General features: G+C 32.9%; 1 protein-coding gene and 1 non-coding gene across 2 annotated transcripts; both read left to right on the forward strand.

Annotated features, from left to right (window-relative positions):
* Nucleotides 1-13,847: 13,847 nt before the first annotated feature.
* Nucleotides 13,848-15,703, forward strand: LOC128557492 (uncharacterized). The gene is made up of 3 exons (XM_053544889.1): nucleotides 13,848-14,816; nucleotides 14,980-15,081; nucleotides 15,644-15,703. Exons 1-3 carry the CDS (start codon nucleotides 14,638-14,640, stop codon nucleotides 15,666-15,668), a joined length of 306 nt encoding a protein of 101 aa, XP_053400864.1. The 5' UTR covers nucleotides 13,848-14,637; the 3' UTR covers nucleotides 15,669-15,703.
* On the forward strand, nucleotides 14,450-14,521 carry Trnat-ggu (transfer RNA threonine (anticodon GGU)). The gene has a single exon. It is a non-coding gene; the product is annotated as a tRNA-Thr (tRNA).
* Nucleotides 15,704-19,832: the final 4,129 nt, after the last annotated feature.

Here is a 19,832-nt window from a genome sequence, read left to right on the forward strand (position 1 = left end):
TCGGGCGTTTTACTTTGAGATATCCAAAATTTGACTTAAAATGATGTTCGTGCACGATGTTTTGGGACGGGACTTCATTGTCTTTGAGATAGCCGGAATTTTTAGATAAGCGAGTGCGGGATATCGAGTTTCCACTGTATTTGAAATAAGATTTCCATTACATGCAAACATTTCAATCGTGTACAGTTAATATGCAAATAAATATTAAGTTTATGGCTGACAAACATTGTAAAATCTAAACGCATATTCCTAACGTACGTCAATGTTTGAATTTATTTGTAGATGGAGAACTTGTATTGGTACAATTGTGATTATAAGTTCGCCTTTTCAATCGATTCAATGTTTTTAGTGTTGCAATTACATTTATATTTGACATGCAGAATACCACCCACTTTAAAATGCAAATTATTGTTGTTGTTGTTTTTTCAGAAGCTTTTGTGCAGAATTTTATACCATTGGAAAATATTTTCTGTCTCGAAATTATATATTGTTTTCACTTGATTCAATATAGTGCGTGTAAAACTAGCTGATAACCTAGAAATATGCAGTGAAATACCAAAGACTAGTATCAAATATGTTTCTAGATTTTATATTATTTTAATTCAGCTAGTTATTTCCTGTCTTTCATTTTGAGCATGAAAGTTAATTATATTTTGGCGCCGCATCTTATAAGAAAAGCTTTGTATTTAGCAGTAAAACACGGTTTTCATTTCATGTTTAATTTGCACAAAAACAAAACGAAATATTGTGTGCATCGATGACGGTGGAGTTAAACCATTATTAAAACATTTTTAATGCAAATTTACCACGAAAACGTTATATTTGTTACAAAAGGGTGTCAGAATAAAAACTGAACTTTATTTTCGTCATTTACGAGGTATTTTCCATTCCTGATCAAAGAGAAGGGAAATCATCATACAGTCTTCCAAATAAATTAAATGTTAATGATCATTTGTTTTTATAGATATATCATTATTGTCAGATTGTGAATGAGATATGTCATCATAAATTCTCTTTTTCGCAATCGTAAATAGTTACTGGGATTCTGTGAAAAGCTTAATTTTCATGAATATTTGTTATGTATTTTCTATAGTTGGTTATATTGAGATTTGTATAAATGAATATTTTATTTACATTTCATAGATTGTGAATGTCAATTTACAGCTGTTTGTACGGACACTATCCTTAACCTTAAGGTTAAATCTGAGGTTTTAACTTTTTTACGTAATTGTTTTGAGCATAAAAATACTATTTAAGTTCAAATAACAAAAATCACGTTGCAGGAACGAAGCCTCTCCCAAATATAACTATTATAAACATCTTTGACAGATGCTGATGTCAAAGAAAAAGAAAGTAGTAGAAATCTATCGCTAAATAATCATATTGATTGAGAAACCACAAAATATCTAAATACCGTATGTGATAAGTTCTATAATCGTTATCTTATACGATTATCCCGCATGAAAATAGTCTGTTTAAAGACACACGCTGTTACTATTGTGCATTAAGATTCAATAATATCCGTGACTTTAAAGGGATAACACATATATATAAAATCATTATCATACTCAGATATAAATTTCGTATTTTTTTTTTTTGTATTTTCTTTTGTGTGTGTTTTAACACGTGTTCCTCTTACTGCATTGGTAAAAGAAATATAATATAATATTGATTTATTGTTTGTTTTATTGTTTTAAAGACTTGGTCAGCACTTTAAGATCGTTTACATTCTGGTGTTCAAAAGCATATGATATACATACACGTGTTCAAAATGATTTTGAAAACCTGTACGTAAACATTATTAATGTTTATTTACAATGGCTGTTTAGATAGCGTAATCAAAGACAACATCCATCGAATCGAGCTTTTGTCCAAAGCAATGTATTCTAAATATTGGTTTGTACTTAATATATGTTAATTAACGGAAGAATGCATGATGATATATATCATATTTTAACAGTCAAAAACTTGTATCAATCTGTGACCACATTGTTATTAACGGGAGGCTCTTTGCCAAACATAACTTCATCTATTCAAAGTTTTTAGTTTCCACATATATTTCTAAAATCATATTATCGAATCGGAAATTACAACGTGACTTGGTCGTCTTAAAATACAAATAAAACACAATCTTCCTATGTCATTACTACAATAGATGGGATGTCCTCATTTCCACTGACACTCAGAATTATGATGGTTTAATCATTGTCAAACGTATTCAACGTTGTTTGTAAGAACATTGTCTTGTTATAACTTTGACCTTGTTACGAGCCCCACTACGGTGACGACCATGACTTCTCATATGACACCAGTACTTGTTTTTCCAGGAAGCGGACTCAAGAGTGGTTCCAATAAGCTTGAAGCTTTCATCACAATCGAGCTAAAACAAATTAGTATAAACTTAAACATGGTCAACATCTTTGGACTGGTGCCGTATTTCTATATATATGAAGAGTAATTGTACATAAGAGCCGTGCCACGGGAACACCAACATAGTGGCTTTGCGACCAGCATGGATCCAGACCAGCCTGCGCATCCGCGCAGTCTTGTCAGGATCCATGCTGTTCGCTAACGGTTTCTCTAATTGCAGTAGGCTTTAAAAGCGAACAGCATGGATCCTGACCAGACTGCGCGGATGCGCAGGCTGGTCTGGATCCATGCTGGTCGCAAAGCCACTATGTTGGTTTTCCCGTGGCACGGCTCATAATATATATTAGCAACAAAGTTTGCTTTCAGTGCGATAATAAATCATTTCAGTTCGTTAAATTCCTATTGACATTTGCCACATGGTTAACTTGGTGGGAGCGAAATAACATATGACATGTTTGTGATATTACAGTTTGACGTTGACTTCCATATATAAAGCCTTGGTCGAACTGACTTTGTCTATACAATGTAGCTGGTAAAGAAAGAAGAAATTTCGGTGTTTTGGCATAAAAAAAACTAACGTGCATAACAAGAATCTTACATTTTTCTCTTCGTTTATTGAAAAGACAATTTAGGATCCTTTATTTCTCAACACAATTTTATTCTTTATGCACATTTGCTTCTGCATGACAGCAAGTTCGTTCAGGTATGTTAATTATGCAGCACTAGTGATAAAACAACCACGGACAGAGTAAATCCATTAAGAGTTTCTCCTCATTGCCAAACGCGTCTTAAATTTAGATTTTCCACGATTGTTTTGATAGATCGAGAATAAATCATGAGAGCAAAAATCTTTTTTTATACCAAGAAAATGAAGAAAAAATACGAGTGCTTATTCTTGTCTAAGATTTTATCAGTTTAAAAAAGAAAGCATGTCTGGTTGGAAAATCATATTTTAATAACTACAACTGTTTAGTATCATAAACAGGTTTGCTAATTTGCCGAGGTAGTTTGGGAATAAGATCGTTTCATAATTGTGATTTCTTTGTCATCTTAATGCATTCTTAAATGATATATTAGGAAATTATTCGTTTAAGCGAAAACAGTTTCACAATAAATTAAATATAAAAAATCTTTTTTTGTCTTTGTTATTGCATGCTTCTATTAACTCCAATTTACAAAAGTGTTATTAGTTACAGAACCAGTCTCCATTATCAAAGATGATCAAATTGGCTACTTAACGGTTAAGTCAATTTATCAAAATTAAAATCTCAAAATGCACATCAAAAGCTTTTAAGAGATACATTCAATTCCGAACGGCCTAACATCAGAAAATTTCTTATGAAGATTGTCCCTATCAAACTAATCTCATTCGCTTCCGCATCGTCTGCATTCACTATTTCTTCAAAATGCACAAAATAGGATTGTATGTTTTATTTAACAAAGGTAGTCTCCGTATGATTAATGACGTTCTGAAAGCTGTTGTGAACACTGAGTAATTTTAGTGTTAGCATGTCAATACATATTCACAACATGTACAAACATCAGATATGTAACCATTATAAGATCAGATTGAAACTTTGAATGAACCGATTTCATAGGAGTTAGAAAATGACAGGTACACTTATTGAAAAAAATATTTGTTTTTGTTAAGAGTTTCACTACTTACAATCACTTCTAAATCAAAAAAGTTATTACTTAAACCTTAACAAAGCAAGGAGAAATGTACTCTTAATCTTTAGCCTGCTGGTGGCAAGTGATTCTGCCTTGGCGACTAGTGCAGACCAAGATCAGCCTGCACGTCCGTGCAGGTTGATCATGGCCTGCACTGTTCGCTATTCAGTTAATAAGTTTTCAGTGAACACACCCTTTGATAAACAATTGGTGCTGCCCAAATTGAATGACGGAACAATCCATTTTAGAAATTTAGCAGGGTAAAGGTTAATCATAAAGTATAAAGACCATCATGGTATTCATAAGCCACGCAGAAACATGTGAGGGGGGCATGAGGGGCGTTAAAATTTCATTACCTCAGTCTCAGACAAACGAGACAGTTGTTATTTTGCTTAGTTGCATTTTATGCTTCCGAAAATTCTTCTTATATATTGTTTTCAGACTGATACTGAAAAAAAAACCTAAAAACTTAGTGTAGTTGTGATATATAATTGTTGTATATTACCTTTTGTTTGTTTTTCGGACAGTCGGCTTCAGTGTAAAGCAAGGTTGAACTTTAACTTGACAAATGTACAAATATACAACACTCTAACGAAATATGAGCATTCATGAATTTACTTTATCAATGTAATATATCTATGGAAATAGTAGGTTTAATAATATAACTATTAGCAGGGTAACTTACGCCAGTCAGATATTCTTTACATATACATTAGCTAACGAAAACTATTGATTAAGTAAGATAATAACTTCGATATATCATGCATTGACACCATCTAAAGTACGTTAGGATCAATTTTTTTCTACAATATAGAATTTGATTAAACCTTCTTTTATTTTCAAAACTTCAGAATATACTTAGAAAAGTAGGTAAATAAAAAAGATAGGACCGTGTGCTTGATTTTTTCCTAGATTGATTTGAAAAAATTGGACCCCACACAAGTTTTCATAATGGTCGCAAATAGCAAATAGATTTTAATGAAACTTCTCACGGTTATAAACTTACTTATGGTCAATTATATGGATTTATTCTACGTTATCGGGATAAATAACGTTACGCTATAACTTCCGGTTTATCAAACTTGCAGAACTGCCTTAATACACATAAAATACCATCACAGGAAGTTCTAATTTAATATGAAACATAACTCTTTTGTTGTACGTTTTATTGCATAAAACAATGTTTTATTACACACAAAACAGTGTTTTCATAGCAAAGCAATACAGTTTAGAGACTACATCTATCAAAACTGTATCATACTTTCATTAAAGGCAATACACTACGGACATGTCTGACGTCATTCAGTAATCAAATAACTGTTTTAAATTGATTTTATGTTAACGCCATGTTTCTGTCAATTAAAAAATGAAATAGTTTAGTCTTCTTCTCAATATCCCTGATGGCTTCACTAACAACAACATAAGCTAGACTTTCAAATGGACACTCACAAAATGCCTCTGCACAGCAATCAAATGTGTTGTTGTTTTTTCTGTCCAGCTACTGCATTTATAATAATTTAAGGTAGCAGATGCCAGTTTTTGGACTTTTTCAGGCCAGTCGGAGACCGTCTTCTTAGAATCAGCAGAAATCATTCAAATACAGAGCGCTGAAAGAAATAAAGCACATGTATTTGTATGCTTTCCGAAAAAAATATTAATAATGGCAGACATTTAAAAGACCCTGTAATCATACAAACTAATAGTGACGCATTCATCCACGAAAACATGAACCAATTTACCAAAATATTACTATATTGCCTGGTTGCAAAACATAAGGGGTAAGGCAGGAGTCAAACAATGCATAGAGCCTTAGACACAAACCTCTGCCCTAACTTTTCAGAAAAACAAAACTTTCTGTCATCTGATTAATTTTTTCAACAATCTTTGTAGAATAAGGCATTAAAATCATTTTGCAAAATTTCGCGCAGTTTCACATTTGACCAACTTCAGAAACTATTGCTGTTCATGTCAGCTAAATGCTGGTCAGAAGTTTTTTAAAATGTCCATTCTAGACTTCTACACCACAAAAATTGTACAGAATATTATTTTTAAAGAGAAATATGGCCTTCAGTTTTACCTTTATTTTAAGAATTTGACGCTGGCCAATTCGCATATAACTCTGAAAACTACCAACTATTACCTACGACCTAAGCTTTCCAGATTCATTGTACTTATTCTACTGGTTCAAAGGCTGAACATAGAGAGGTGTCGTCGGCAATGTGTTAGTATGATGTAAGACTTTATTTTAATGTCCTGATTATATCCAAATATGGTTTTCAAAAAGAAATGTATTATAGATACATGCCTTTCTTGTTCTCGGTGCTGAAATTCCGGATGTACCTAACCGTACCTTACTGTTTCTATTAAGGTGATTCTTTAAGAATGATTAGGGCCTAAAAGAGTTAAAGAGTACAGAAGCGAGTTTGTCAACTTGCATTATCTTATAATTCGTCAACTATACTTAAAACTAGAAAAAAAATCCTTTCCCCTGTTATTTTACAAAAGTCGCGACATACTGTTAAATTTCAAGGAAAAGAACTCATGATTTTCTTGAGTTTAACAGAAATGAGTGACTTCATGAAGATGTTTCATTTTCAATTTCAGCTAGTTATTTCCTGCTTTTATCAAATTATATTACTTAATATACATGTATCAGTCTGCAGCATGGACCAAAATGTTCGGTAAAATACAAGTGTAAGGGAGCCTTGTTATTGTCATATTTATGTATTAGGAAAATGTCGACGACATGTATAAGCACGATATGCAAATACAATCTAGAATTATCGAAGTGCCTGTGAAGAGTATCTTGCATGGGGGAATGCCAGACGTTCGTGGCAAATGTATTTACATACTTTTGTTAACAAAATCTTTTCAGAAGCATGATGGTTACAACAATATGTTCCCAAAGAGGAAGTCAAACAGAAGTAAATTATTGTATATTATTTCTTGTTTAATTTAGACAATACTTAATTTATTAGTTTGTGGAGATGAACAAAATTCACTAAAATTAATCTGATTTTGAGAAATTGTTCGTGTTTACAGAACCTTAGATTAGTTTTGTTTAATTCTGATGGTTCTATTAGTTACGTTATAACTGCAAGCAAATTATTGCCTTTACAGCTCCGAAATTATAGGTTTTGAACTGTGTACTGAGAAATACGACAAGTTCTGCTTCTAAAGTCGACCAATAGTATTCCACGGAAGAGAGAGTGTATATTTCTTCTCGATGCAAAACTAATTATGATCTGTTTTCTTTTATATGTATCTACTGTTAGTAATATTATATAAATGATATAAATGCCTGATATTCTCGTAGGCTCACCAAAATAAAAGGCATTGCCATTAGTTAACGTGACGGCGCGCATCAAAATGACGTCAAAAATGACGTTATTTACCTGATAATTTTTTGAAATATGAAAATATCGTTGTTATCAATGTGAGGAAGTCCTTTCTATTCATATCTTATAAAATACAAAACGAATCACATTTCGATACCCTTGATATTATAATTATATAAATATCAAATGGCAGCCTGTGTGACATTGATATTGTTAACCGAGGGCAAAATGTCACCCGAGCCGAAAGCCGAGTGGTGACATTCTGTTTCGAGGGTTGACAATATCAATGTCAAACATGTTGCCATATGATATTCATTTTATTATACCGAACAAAATTAGGTACATAAAAAGTTATTGTTTTTCTTTCTGACAGTTACCGTCTTCTAAATCGTCTGTGTACATATTGAATAATGGCGTCACTACTATATGTGTACAAGGGAGGCAATCATTTTATGATTTGGCTAAAAATTAGACATTTCCACGCGTTTATACTACATATTAACTGTATGTATTGCTAGACAGATCAGTGTAACAGACTACAGCTAAAGAATTGAAGCAGTTTTTTGCCCTTATATGACATTCAAAATATCGGCGCGGTCACATGACCTGACAGTCACTCTTGCCTGGTCACGTATCAGAAAGGTTGAATATGTTTTTGATAGTCAAAATATCTCTTTCTCCGGTAATAGACAAAAGTGAGGTATAATAAAAACTAACGATATAGTTGTACAGTAATATTTGTACACGTAGATGTTTTCTAAGTGTTTAGTCATAACGCCATTATATACTTGTGCATGCAGCCTATGAGAAGTGCGAGTACCATTTTTCAGTTAAAAATGCAACGATCTATGGATAATTATGTATGTCACAAAATTCATATCGTCTTATCTTTATGCTTATTAGTAAGCTAATATCAACTGTTTTCATTTTTGTCCACTGAATAGCTATGTTTTTGGTCTTTCCGTACTTAATTGTCATAACTTGAGTCACGTATCAAAGAAAGTATACATTTATTGTAATCAGCGGTAATTTGCAATACTATGGTTCTGTAAAAAACTATTCCCGGTTTGAAAATGTTTCAAACTTTGTGCATTTTCTCTCATTGTTGAAATTTCTGTATTCAACATAGAAAAAAAAACAAAAATGCATTTAACTGATGATGATCGGATGTTTTATGAATATATCTATCAGACATCAACTAATTTCTCATACATTTACTCCCTCTCAAAGGCTTCAAATACTTGTTTTTCCTTGCACTTTAGAAAGCTTTAGAAAGCTGAAAGGCATTGTTATACCTACGGGACAAAACATTTATCAATATTATCTTTTGAGTATATATTAAATAGCTATATTTGAATGCATCTCTGCTGAGAGCTATGTCAGTTGGTCATCAATGAAATTTCATAGAAAGGCATCTTTGTGAACTAAAATAATATTTATTTTTTTTTAAATTTCATAAAACGTTTATCAATTGCATTCTGTTCTATCAAGTTTCAATTTTGCTCGTTGAAGGAAAAAATTGAGCAGAAGAATATATTTTATATGCTGATCAAAATGCATTAGGGCAACTTAGTGATTTTTTGTCGTGTAGACTGCAATTATGTTAAATGCATGATGTTTGAATTTTAGTGTTCATGCGCACGTCATGCATTTAAGAAGATCGCTTCCTTGCAAAGGCCAGAAATAGTTAAATAAATGAAACTGAATTAAGTATTTATTTCTTTTATGATATCTATCACATTTTAATTCTACCAGGTGGTATAAATATACAGCTGGAAAAATTATCTTAGTTAATTTTAAAATATAATTATCATTTGCATTATCACAATCACCATTTTACAAAGTACGTCATATTTTCTGTGGTATAGAACAGTACATTAAGCTACCAAGAATTATCTTATATTTTTAAGCAATTTCATTCGTGACAGGCATTTTTGTGAAGGTAGTGGACTAATTAGTTCAAGTGCGTGCTTAGTTTTTAGTTAATATTCTTTGATTTACAATAGGTCATTAAAAGTATTAATACTTGCATATGTGTTGATATAAGTTTAATTTCTATTTGTTTTTTTATATTGTTTTGAAGTGTTGTTAAGACATTGAAAACATACTTTGAGATTGCTTTAAGTAAATTCTCGAATTTAGAACAGAACACAATCCTGCAATGCAATCAGACACAGTTTCACTGATTCTGTTCATGAGAAATTATGGAATGTGCAACATCACTCGCGCCCTCTACCACCGGACTAAACAGAGCTAGAAAAAATGTGATGGACCTCTTGATTATTACTATTCCAGGTACGGTACGACTACTCTATTGACGTAATTTCTGATGACGTATTTTGTTATTATCATTTTCGTGTTTCTGTAAATATATTTCATTGTTTAAGTAATGTCAATATTATATAACAGTGTATGTTTACCAAAACACTTAAGAAAGACAAAATGCCAGTGATTTTCATTTATGCTATCGACTATCATACTAGGCTACCATATGTATGCATTTTTGAAAATATTTAAGATGAGAGAAGCGTTTCTTAAAATAATTGTCTACCTGTCCAGTCCCTGATTTACCATATGCACTCTTGGGCATCTTATGATCTGATACACAAGGCACAGTTCCATATTTCGTTCTAATTGTTGTATTCCGTACTGAGTTAGTTATACATATGTATAGTGAAATCTACTTTGCGTGGTTATTTTGTGTTAAAAATCTATTTTACTTTTGGCTGACGGCAAAACCTATTTGTTATAAAGCTGTTCCGCGAGAAACAAAATGCATTTCTGATTGCTTTCTTCCATTAACTCTAATTTATACGATGTTATAAGTCTTAGAGTTCTATGTTGCAGACAACACCAAACTAAAAGTCAATTTATCAAAACTAAACAAATAAAACTTTTAATATCCCCCTACAAAGTCGTTTCATTAGCCCTCAACATCGTCTGCTAACAGATTGCAAGAAATATGATGAAACGTTTGATTTAGAGTGGGTAGTATCATATGAATGATCGATAGAGCTATAAAACCTGTCATTAACAGTTTAAGTACTTAGGAATAATACATCCTCACATTACATTAATCACAAGTCATGAAATCATTATATAATCTGCTTAAACTTTCTCCGATGCTCCGAGTTTAAGAGTATTATTCATATAATTATTAAAACATATGTAATTATTTGAAGCTTTTACACAACCGATAATTATTATCATTACAAACAAAAGCATATTAAAAATCTAATACTTAATGATGGTACTATGTAAATATTACTACCATTGTCAAAGACTGTAAAGTGCAATATGCACCAAGGTCTTTGTATTTGTAACTTTCTGTGTTTCACCTTTGCGGCACCAGCACATGAAATTTACGTTGAAATCAAGATACATTCTCTTGCTCCCCAAACATTTTTCCATCTCATCCCTATCCCACCTAAAGAGCACGAAAATATTTGAAAGGATTATTATATATTTTACGGAAATATCGAGTATGTTATATTTGTTATTGCCATGATAATAATACATAAAATATATACTCTGTTTATAGTTAATTATAATTTCATTGTAATACATTGCTGGAAAATGACTTACCAGATTAGATAATAATTTGTTTCCTTTAATTGTATTAAATATCATAATCACGTTCGATTTATGACACAAGTAGGAAGGCAATATTAACACGTCTGTTAAAAATCATTCAAGAAAGTTTTTAATTCAGTAAGAATAATAATGCATCGATACATAAAAACAACAGTTTTTATCAAATAACCCAGAGTTCTAACAGCCAAATAATACAGCTCAGGGACTATATCTATCAAAGTTGTATCACATATTTTTCATAAGAATTATTCACAATGGACATGTATGGCGTCATTCCGTAGGCAAATAAGCAAATTTGCTAAACAAAGAAGGATCTGCTTTATATAGAAATGCTATTAACACATTGTGTTATTGCATTTAGTTAGTGAGAATGAGATATGGCCAGCTTTGTTTCTCAATTTCGCTCTTAGTTTAAGCAAAGTGGCTAAAATTATTTAATATTAGTACGTTAAATAGAACAATACATGGTTAACGGTTAATTATTTTTTGGTATGGAGTAAAGATATGTCAAACTTTATAGGAACATAAACCTCTTGAACAAAACCAATATTTTATTTTTTGGACATTGTATTTGAAAATAAGGGTTGATGAACATTGTCTCACAACATGCTCCTGCAAAAGAATCAAGGGATTTTTCGGTCTCTTTTTTGCTAGTTCAAAAATGAACATAGAAATTAGTAACCAGGCACATGTTTAGTTAACATACTCCGTAAGTCCTGTTTTAAAAGTATTTTCATATATTATATATATCCTTATATGTAAGTAGGAACTCATAACTAATTAACTAACTTACTGTATTTTTTTATATAATAGTTATTGAGACCGGATTCAAATATGAACATCTGAAGTAAGGACAATATGTGTACACACATATTTAACAGATATAATTTCAATAAGGTATATTTCAATACTTTCTTATATACTTTCAAAACTAGTCTCGAAATAGAGTTATCATTACAGTGAAAACGTATCGTTATAATTTCGAGTTTGGGCATATTCTAAAGAAGAATATTTAGAATATATAATATACTGGATCAACTTTCCAATGCCATTTCATACACTGTACTTCTTACAAATAACACTGGCGATTATCTTTGGAATATGCGATGAAATATTAAATATTATTTCACATCTATATATTTTCAACCACTTGGAAGCTGTTCTTTCTATAAAGAAACCAGTATTAAACTGTGTGTTTTAAAAAGCATTTACATTTTCTTAAGTATATATAGCATCATCCGAAATCTACAGTCCATACACTTCATATTTTTGTCATATTAGACTCGATTAAAAGATCCATATTTTTACATATTGGACGGTACAACTCTTCCGATTTCTTATAAGCGTCAGTTATAAGGTCTTCCCTTGTATATAACGGCAGCAATTTTTTTTTTATTTTCTTAAATGCTACATTTTAAATAAAACATGTAAGTGTAAGCACTAAATTTCTTAGCTAGAGCATTTCCAATCCGATGATCGGTTCAAAATTTCATTAAAGGTTGCTTTTGATTATTTCAGCACTGGGAGTAAATGTCGGAAACTTAACGTACATATTATTATAGAAGAACGCGTTCATGTGTGTTGTTGTTTGTCAGCTAAAATGCGTGAATTTTTGTGTTTTACGTCTATCATTTTTATGGTGTGAAATAAAGAGGTTACTTAATAGTGTTGTATGCAATACTGAATTAAATTTGACTCGTACACAGCAGTAATAAGTTATAACCCATATTTGGACTCGGCTCTATGTGTGCGTGCATGCGAGCGATCTTATTTATTGTCGCCACCGGTTGTCCGTATGTGCGACTTCTGCAAACGACTGTTAATAATTTACAGTTAGAGGATCGGGCAAGATACACAACACGCCCAATTCGCGAAACTTGTCCGGTTCGTTTTAATCCAAGGTGTTAAGCGCCAATATTCGGGACTTTAATCCCAAAATTAGTAATTTTGGTGGAACAGCGGGTCCTCGAACTCAAGGCCCCCGATTTTATGGTCAGACAGTGTGACCTCTGGACCACTTCGTCCGCTTTTAGCTACTGCTGTAATGTCCCTTTAATTATATACCTCCACCTTTTGTTTATTGTTTTGTTTTGACCAATGAACATCTAAATAAATTTTAAATGTTTAGCTGTGTTTGAAATTAGAATTTAGTTGTTCATAAATATTAATGGTGATGAATTTTAATTAAGGATTACATGGTGTAATGATTTCCCGCGCTTTTCAGTTACGATGATTACCGACATCGAAGAATTCGGCCAATGTCGGAAGTTTTCGACGTTTCCGGTGATTTCCGGTAGTTATCGAGTTTTGTGTATTTCTTTGTGATTTTTTTGACGTTTTATTTTCTAAATGCTAAACATTTATACGAATTGCTAAGAAAAACAAAATTTTACTACTAAAAGCTTTTTTATTCAAAAATTTATAAAATGTTTGTCGTCACGCTTGGGGTATTTCCCAAAAATTGTTGCAATCGAAAGTAGAAAGGTATGGCCGACAAACGAGATTTTCGCGGAAGATTTGCTTCGGATAAGGGTAAAAGGCGCTGGAAACCCAAACTTATCGTTGACCATAACTATGCCATTGTTTTCCTGTCTGATGGAGACGATTGTAAAAGGAAAAAGTGTCCAAGTGCCTTGCATATGACTTTACCGCAAAAAGTAAACAAGAATGGTTGGAAAGTGGGTCGGAGGCTCATTGAACTGAATGTACTGCTACTCCATCTAAAATCATGCCGAAAATGCATGCTTGGCCCAGTGCCACTTATGTACAACAACATCGTTGGTGAATTGCAAAAAGGTTTAGGCGGATATCTATATGTTATTTAGTTAAATCACAGTACACAGTCATGTAAAGTTATGTGTTTATATGGCGTGTAAACACAAGCCACGGTAAATGTTGATCGTGTACAGTACATACAGAGGTTTAAATCATCAGAAAATTCGTAATTTTGGATATTATTTGATAATTTTAACATAGATTGATGAGGAATTGAATCCCCTTTCCATACATGTAAGTTATATTTTAATTTATGGCCAATTTGTGAAACCCCCTGTGTCGAAAATTCATAAAAACACCAGAGAGGCTGGCTAGTTCTGGGTTGAATCTTTGAGATCTGCTACAATATGTAAAATAAGTATGTGTTTCATGTGAGCCGTGCCATGAGAAAACCAACAAAGTGGCTGCAAAGCCACCGTGGATCTGCGCAGTCTGGTCAGGATCCATGCTGTTTGCTTTCAAAACCTATTGCAGTTAGAGAAACCGATAGCGAACAGCATGGATTCTGACCAGACTGTCAGGATGCGCAGACTGGTCTGGGTCCATGCTGGTAGCAAAGCGACTATGTTTGTTTTCTCATAGCGCGGCTCATGTAATTCTGATGCTTTGATGTCATAAAAATCTGATGTTTAAACGTTACTTTAGAAGTTAGTGTAACGGTAAAGAACTTGAATATTAAAACGGGGAGAAAGTGTGCAGGCGGCCGGGTAGCTCAGTCGGTAGAGCATCGGAACGGTATTCCGAGGCCCCGGGTTCGAGTCCCGGTCTGGCTACACATTTTACTCACCCTGTGACATTAGGCTGATCTGAATCTAAATTGCTTATAATGGCTGATTGTTTTTCTTTTCTTTTTTACGGGTAAAATAAACTTGCTCTTTTGTTTTCAGCTATGATTGACAGTTTAGGTGGAGCAGAGAAAGTGAACAATCTCCTAGCAGTCCTGAATTTGAAGGCGATTCATCCGAAGAACTTGAAACTAATGGAAACCCGTGCTGGTGAGGCTATTCAGGAGGTGTCCAGAGAATCCTGCAAAAATGCTGCAAAAGAAGCTTTTGAAAAAGAAATGAGGTATGTCTTATTTGTTATAAATATGCAAAAATTGTATATCCAAAAATCAGCTTGTACTTCTAGGTAAGATGTTCGTCAGGTTGAATTACTGAACATATTTTGTTCTTTTTATCAGTTTTCTATATCATATAGTCAGGTACTTTTATGTACATGTATATTACAGTGATATTGCCCGGCAAGAGACTGAGCAAGCACATGAGCAAATGGTAGGAGAGATTGATGACCTAGGAGTGTGTCCTCTCCCTGGAGAATCTCCATCACTTCAGTATGTAAAATAATTTATTACCAGTTTTGATGCAAGGGCAGATCTAGTTTTTATGTGAGGCTGAGGTTCTGATCCCTGGCTTGATTCGCCCATAAAGATTTTTGTCGTTAAAACTAAAATAAAATTCAATTATATCAGTATATGACCCGCTCCATGAGAAAACCAACAAAATGGCTTTGTGATCAGCATGGATCCAGACCAGCCTGCGCAGTCTGGTCAGGATCCATGCTATTCACTTTCAAAGTCTATTGCAATTAGAGAAACTGTTAGGAAACAGCATGGATCCTGACTAGACTGCGTGGACGCAAAGCCACTATGTTGGTTTTCTCATGGCGTGGCTCATATCATTAATTGTAATGTGACAATTTTGGTACTTTTTTAAAGATTTTTGATTATCGTTTGAGAATACTTCTACTTCCACTTTATTATATTATGAATATTCAAATTACAGACTCAGACTTCAAGCAAGGCCGGTAATTGAATGTAAAACAGATTCCGAAAGATTCTGTACGGATTATACGTCTGACATCAATATTTAGGGACTATTTTATCATTCTTACAGGGATTGGTCATATGGAGGCAATTGATATAGAACGCATACCTGACGCTATTGCCCGTGGCAGTTTCAAACCAGTCGTCATAGATGGAGAGCCAACCATCATAACATTTAATTTAGAAACAATAGGACTTAGTAAGTTATTTTACCTTTAAAATATTACAATGAGATTTTATCTACTACTTTCCATAACAACCTTTATTTGTCAGCAGAGAATGTTTGACTACAATGCATGCAGATGGGTGTCCTGTATAAATGGTCACTTTCCAGTCCAGCAGTAGAATATCCCTCAGTTGCTTAGGGAACATTATGTATCCTTATTAGACTGGTCAAAATTATTGTAATGTTTGTTTCATTTGTCATTAATGAGCCATGTCATAAGAAAACCAATATAGTGCAATTTTGCAACCAGCATTGATCCAGACTGACAAGAAGAAAAAGAAGAATTGTTATTTGTAAGAAAGTTATTACTATATTTCTTAAGAAGGCATTGAAAGTATATGAGCCACGCCATGAGAAAACCAACATAGTACATTTGCCACCAGCTTGGATCCGTACCAGCCTGAGCATCCACGCAGTCTACTCAGGATCCATGCTGTTCGCCTTCAAAGCCTATATCAGTTAGAGAAACTGTTGATCCTGACCAGACTGCGCTGATGCTCAGGCTTCTCTTGATCCATGCTGGTCACAAACCTATTAGGTTGCTTTTCTCATGGCGCGGCTCAAAATTATCTCATTGATTGTCATTTCAGTTGTGCACAGAGTGATGCCGGACATAACACAGATAGCTGCAAGTGACCAGTCGGGAAAGACATTCAATATCTATGTCAACCCAATCTAGCCGATAAATCCGGAAGCAACGACAGTGACTGGAATTTCATTTGTGAATGGAGAAATGAAAGTTCGAGGACAGATAGTTCAATCTGTACATGTGAAGGATGCTGTTAGCCAATTCTTGTCATGGTTGGAGCAGTTTAAAAATGTTGTTTTATGTGCCCATAACGGAAGAAGGTTCGACTTTCTGATCCTAGTTGAACTGCTTGAGAAGCTTCATCTTAGTGAAAAGTTTAGTGAAATAGTTCCTGCTTTGTTGGACACAATGAGCATATTCAGGAAACAATATCCTAAAAGTTCACTGAAACAAGAAGATCTTGTCAAAACTCATTTAGGAATTACATATGATGCCCACAATGCTGTTGGTGATGTTATTAGTCTGGGCAAGCTTATCTCATATATGAATATTGACAAAAAAGAACTTATCAAAAACACCTTTTCAGTATCTGCAGTTTATAACAATTTAGGCTACAATTCAATAATGCAAAAGCTTAGAATATCCAATCTCTTGAAGTCTTGATTTACTCAGGAGTGTGTAAAAGACCCACCGCAGAAAATGTGGCCGGGTCAGGTTTGAACCTCGGATACCTTCGGCTCATCCATAAACGTCGAGGCGAGGACGGACTACGTGAAGTTTTTACTTCACTCAACAATGAAGGACTTCAAAGAGTAACCAATTCTAAAAAAGTACTGGAAGACTTTATACCAAAATTGATAAACTATTTACTGAAGTAACATGTATAAATTAGAAAAGTACTGAAAGTTTGTAGCAAAATACAGCGAACCGAAGAAAATCTGAAAATTAAGGTACACATTTTCTAACTTTTATTTCTTCACTTACAGACGGAAAATTATTTTCAAATTGTGTTGTTGTATTCGTTTGAATATATAGATAACATCTATGTATAGTTTAGTGATGGCATTACTTACATTATTCGAAAAAAAATATGTTTTTGTGTGAGGACATGCTATTTTTCCAAATATTTTAAGGATTTTTTGTGTGTCAGAGTTCAACTTTTCTTACAAAAATAAGATTTTATTGAATAAAATAACACCATAATAGTTTTTTTAATTGAGAAACTATTTTCAGGATGTATTAATGCCTTAATTGCATAGAAATATTTGAAAAGTAAAAAAATCATGATTTTTTTAATTTTGCTTATTTCTCATTTGGGTCCATTTCCGAGAAGCTCAAGTTTTGACATCAAATAAGCTTAATTTGAAAAAATCTGCGGTAAAAAGTTGGTTAAATGTGTATTTTAGTTGTTGAATGCTGAAATATCACAAATATCACAGATTGGGAGAATTTCATAAAAGTACCTATTACGGGATGTCATCCTTAATTGAAGTAGTCCGGCGCCAGCACAATACAAGATTTAGAGTACAATACGGAATTCATCTGCCTGTTGGTATTTACTTTTAAAATACTAACAATATTTGTACAGAATTTATACAGGTAATATAATAAATTATGTAACAGAAAAATGAACAGTTTGGGCTGTCAAAATAAAACAATACTAATGCCAACATAACGTTTTGTTGCAAACCTTGGGACTTTTTGTTTTCATGTTAACGTCCCCAAGACAAATGTCTCTTGCTACATTGTACCACTAAATTAAATTTCCTTCTTTCTATTCTGACAGAAAACGAAACTCCGACGTGATATAGTCATATATAAGTTTTATACTTAGAATGGATATAAGTGTTTTACTATATGGTCTATAAATTAAACTGTATTTCATTGGTCAAGTACACATCTTTTGGTGTATGTCACATCATATTCAATGCCTCAAGAGCCAATCAATAAAACACAATGATTTTCTAGTGAGGTCGATATTAAGAATTATTTATCTGCTAAAAGAGACAATTATAAAAGTCGACGCATTCACTACTGGATGCACATGCCATTAAAAGGCCCATGAAATTGGTCTTAATTTTTTCAAACATTTTTAACAGAGTTTTAACAGGTCACCATTAAAATTCACCTCTTACTTTTAATATTTAATGGCATTTTCATGAACATAGCTTTAATGCCATATATTAAAAAGCCATGAAATAAGTACATTAAAACCTTGGTAAAATATATCTTGTTAAAATGACTTTGAGGGCCATGAAAAGCTGCTAAAAATAAACCATTAAAATAATATAATTGGCCCCTTAAAACCCCATTAAAATTTCTTAATTGGCATTAAATATTAAATTAATGAGCCATTAAAAAGGTACCCCTTAATTTCACATTAATTAGTAAATACTAAGAGGGTCATTGTTTTCTTTAACGCTCTATTAATGGCTGTTAATTATTAAGAATTAATTAATGGTCTCATTAAATATGTCAGATTTAATTTTAATGAGTTTGTAATATTTTAATGGTATATCAAATTGAGGGCCATGAAAATGTACCACCAGAATAAGACATCATTAGAATAAACAATTTCTTATTGAGATTTGCCTTATTAATTTAAACTACGTATTACTACACATGTAATAGTATCTACACATATGTACTGTTTTGAAAAATGCTAGGAGAATATATTTTTTTCTCATTATTTTGTTATGCAAACACATGTAACAGCCTTGTACAAACATTTTCATATTGTATCCTCATAATGTTCATATGAAATGAGAAAATAAATGGATATTGTATTGTATTGTGTTGTACTGAGAAGGGTTAACAGGTACCGATTTTAGTATTAAGATCAAGTGACCATGTGGGTAGTTTTAACTAACCAACATTTTTATATTGACAAACATTCTGACCAAGTTTTTATTGGTACAGACATTAGGCGTCATGTATATTCAAAAAGCCACTGTTGATGACAATTTAGCTCTCCTTCAGTTTTTTGTGCTCAGGTGCATGCACTTAAATAGCTAAGAGCAAATGTTTGAGGGATTGCATCACAAGCAGCTCCCCCAAATCAAGCGTACCACACTCTTTGATTCATTGAAACGAAGAAGCCATTGGTCTGCCCATGCCCCAAGTGAATTTAAATCAGACTGTGAATCTTCACAATCATGTGTACTGTTCACTTCTCTATAAGCCTTAGTTTCTACTAGAGGATTTGTAAATTTGAAAATCTAAACTGGTCTGAACACAACTCATGATGTACATACCTTACGCCATCCACTTTCATATACAAATGCTGATTATTTGGACAGGAAAAACAGAAAACAGAAAAGTAGCATGCATCAATACGTATTTACCCTTACCAAAATAATGTAGATTGATGTTATCAAATAAATTCATATGTTTTCATCCGACTTTCATATAAATCCGATTTTTGTAGGAACACAATTTGGCAAATATTTGAAGAAAATGGCGTAACTGCATCAAGGGGAAATAACTTTAATGCAATTAAATATA

The sequence above is a fragment of the Mercenaria mercenaria genome, chromosome 5 (assembly GCF_021730395.1).
Source record: "Mercenaria mercenaria strain notata chromosome 5, MADL_Memer_1, whole genome shotgun sequence".
Taxonomy (NCBI): Eukaryota; Metazoa; Mollusca; class Bivalvia; order Venerida; family Veneridae; genus Mercenaria; species Mercenaria mercenaria.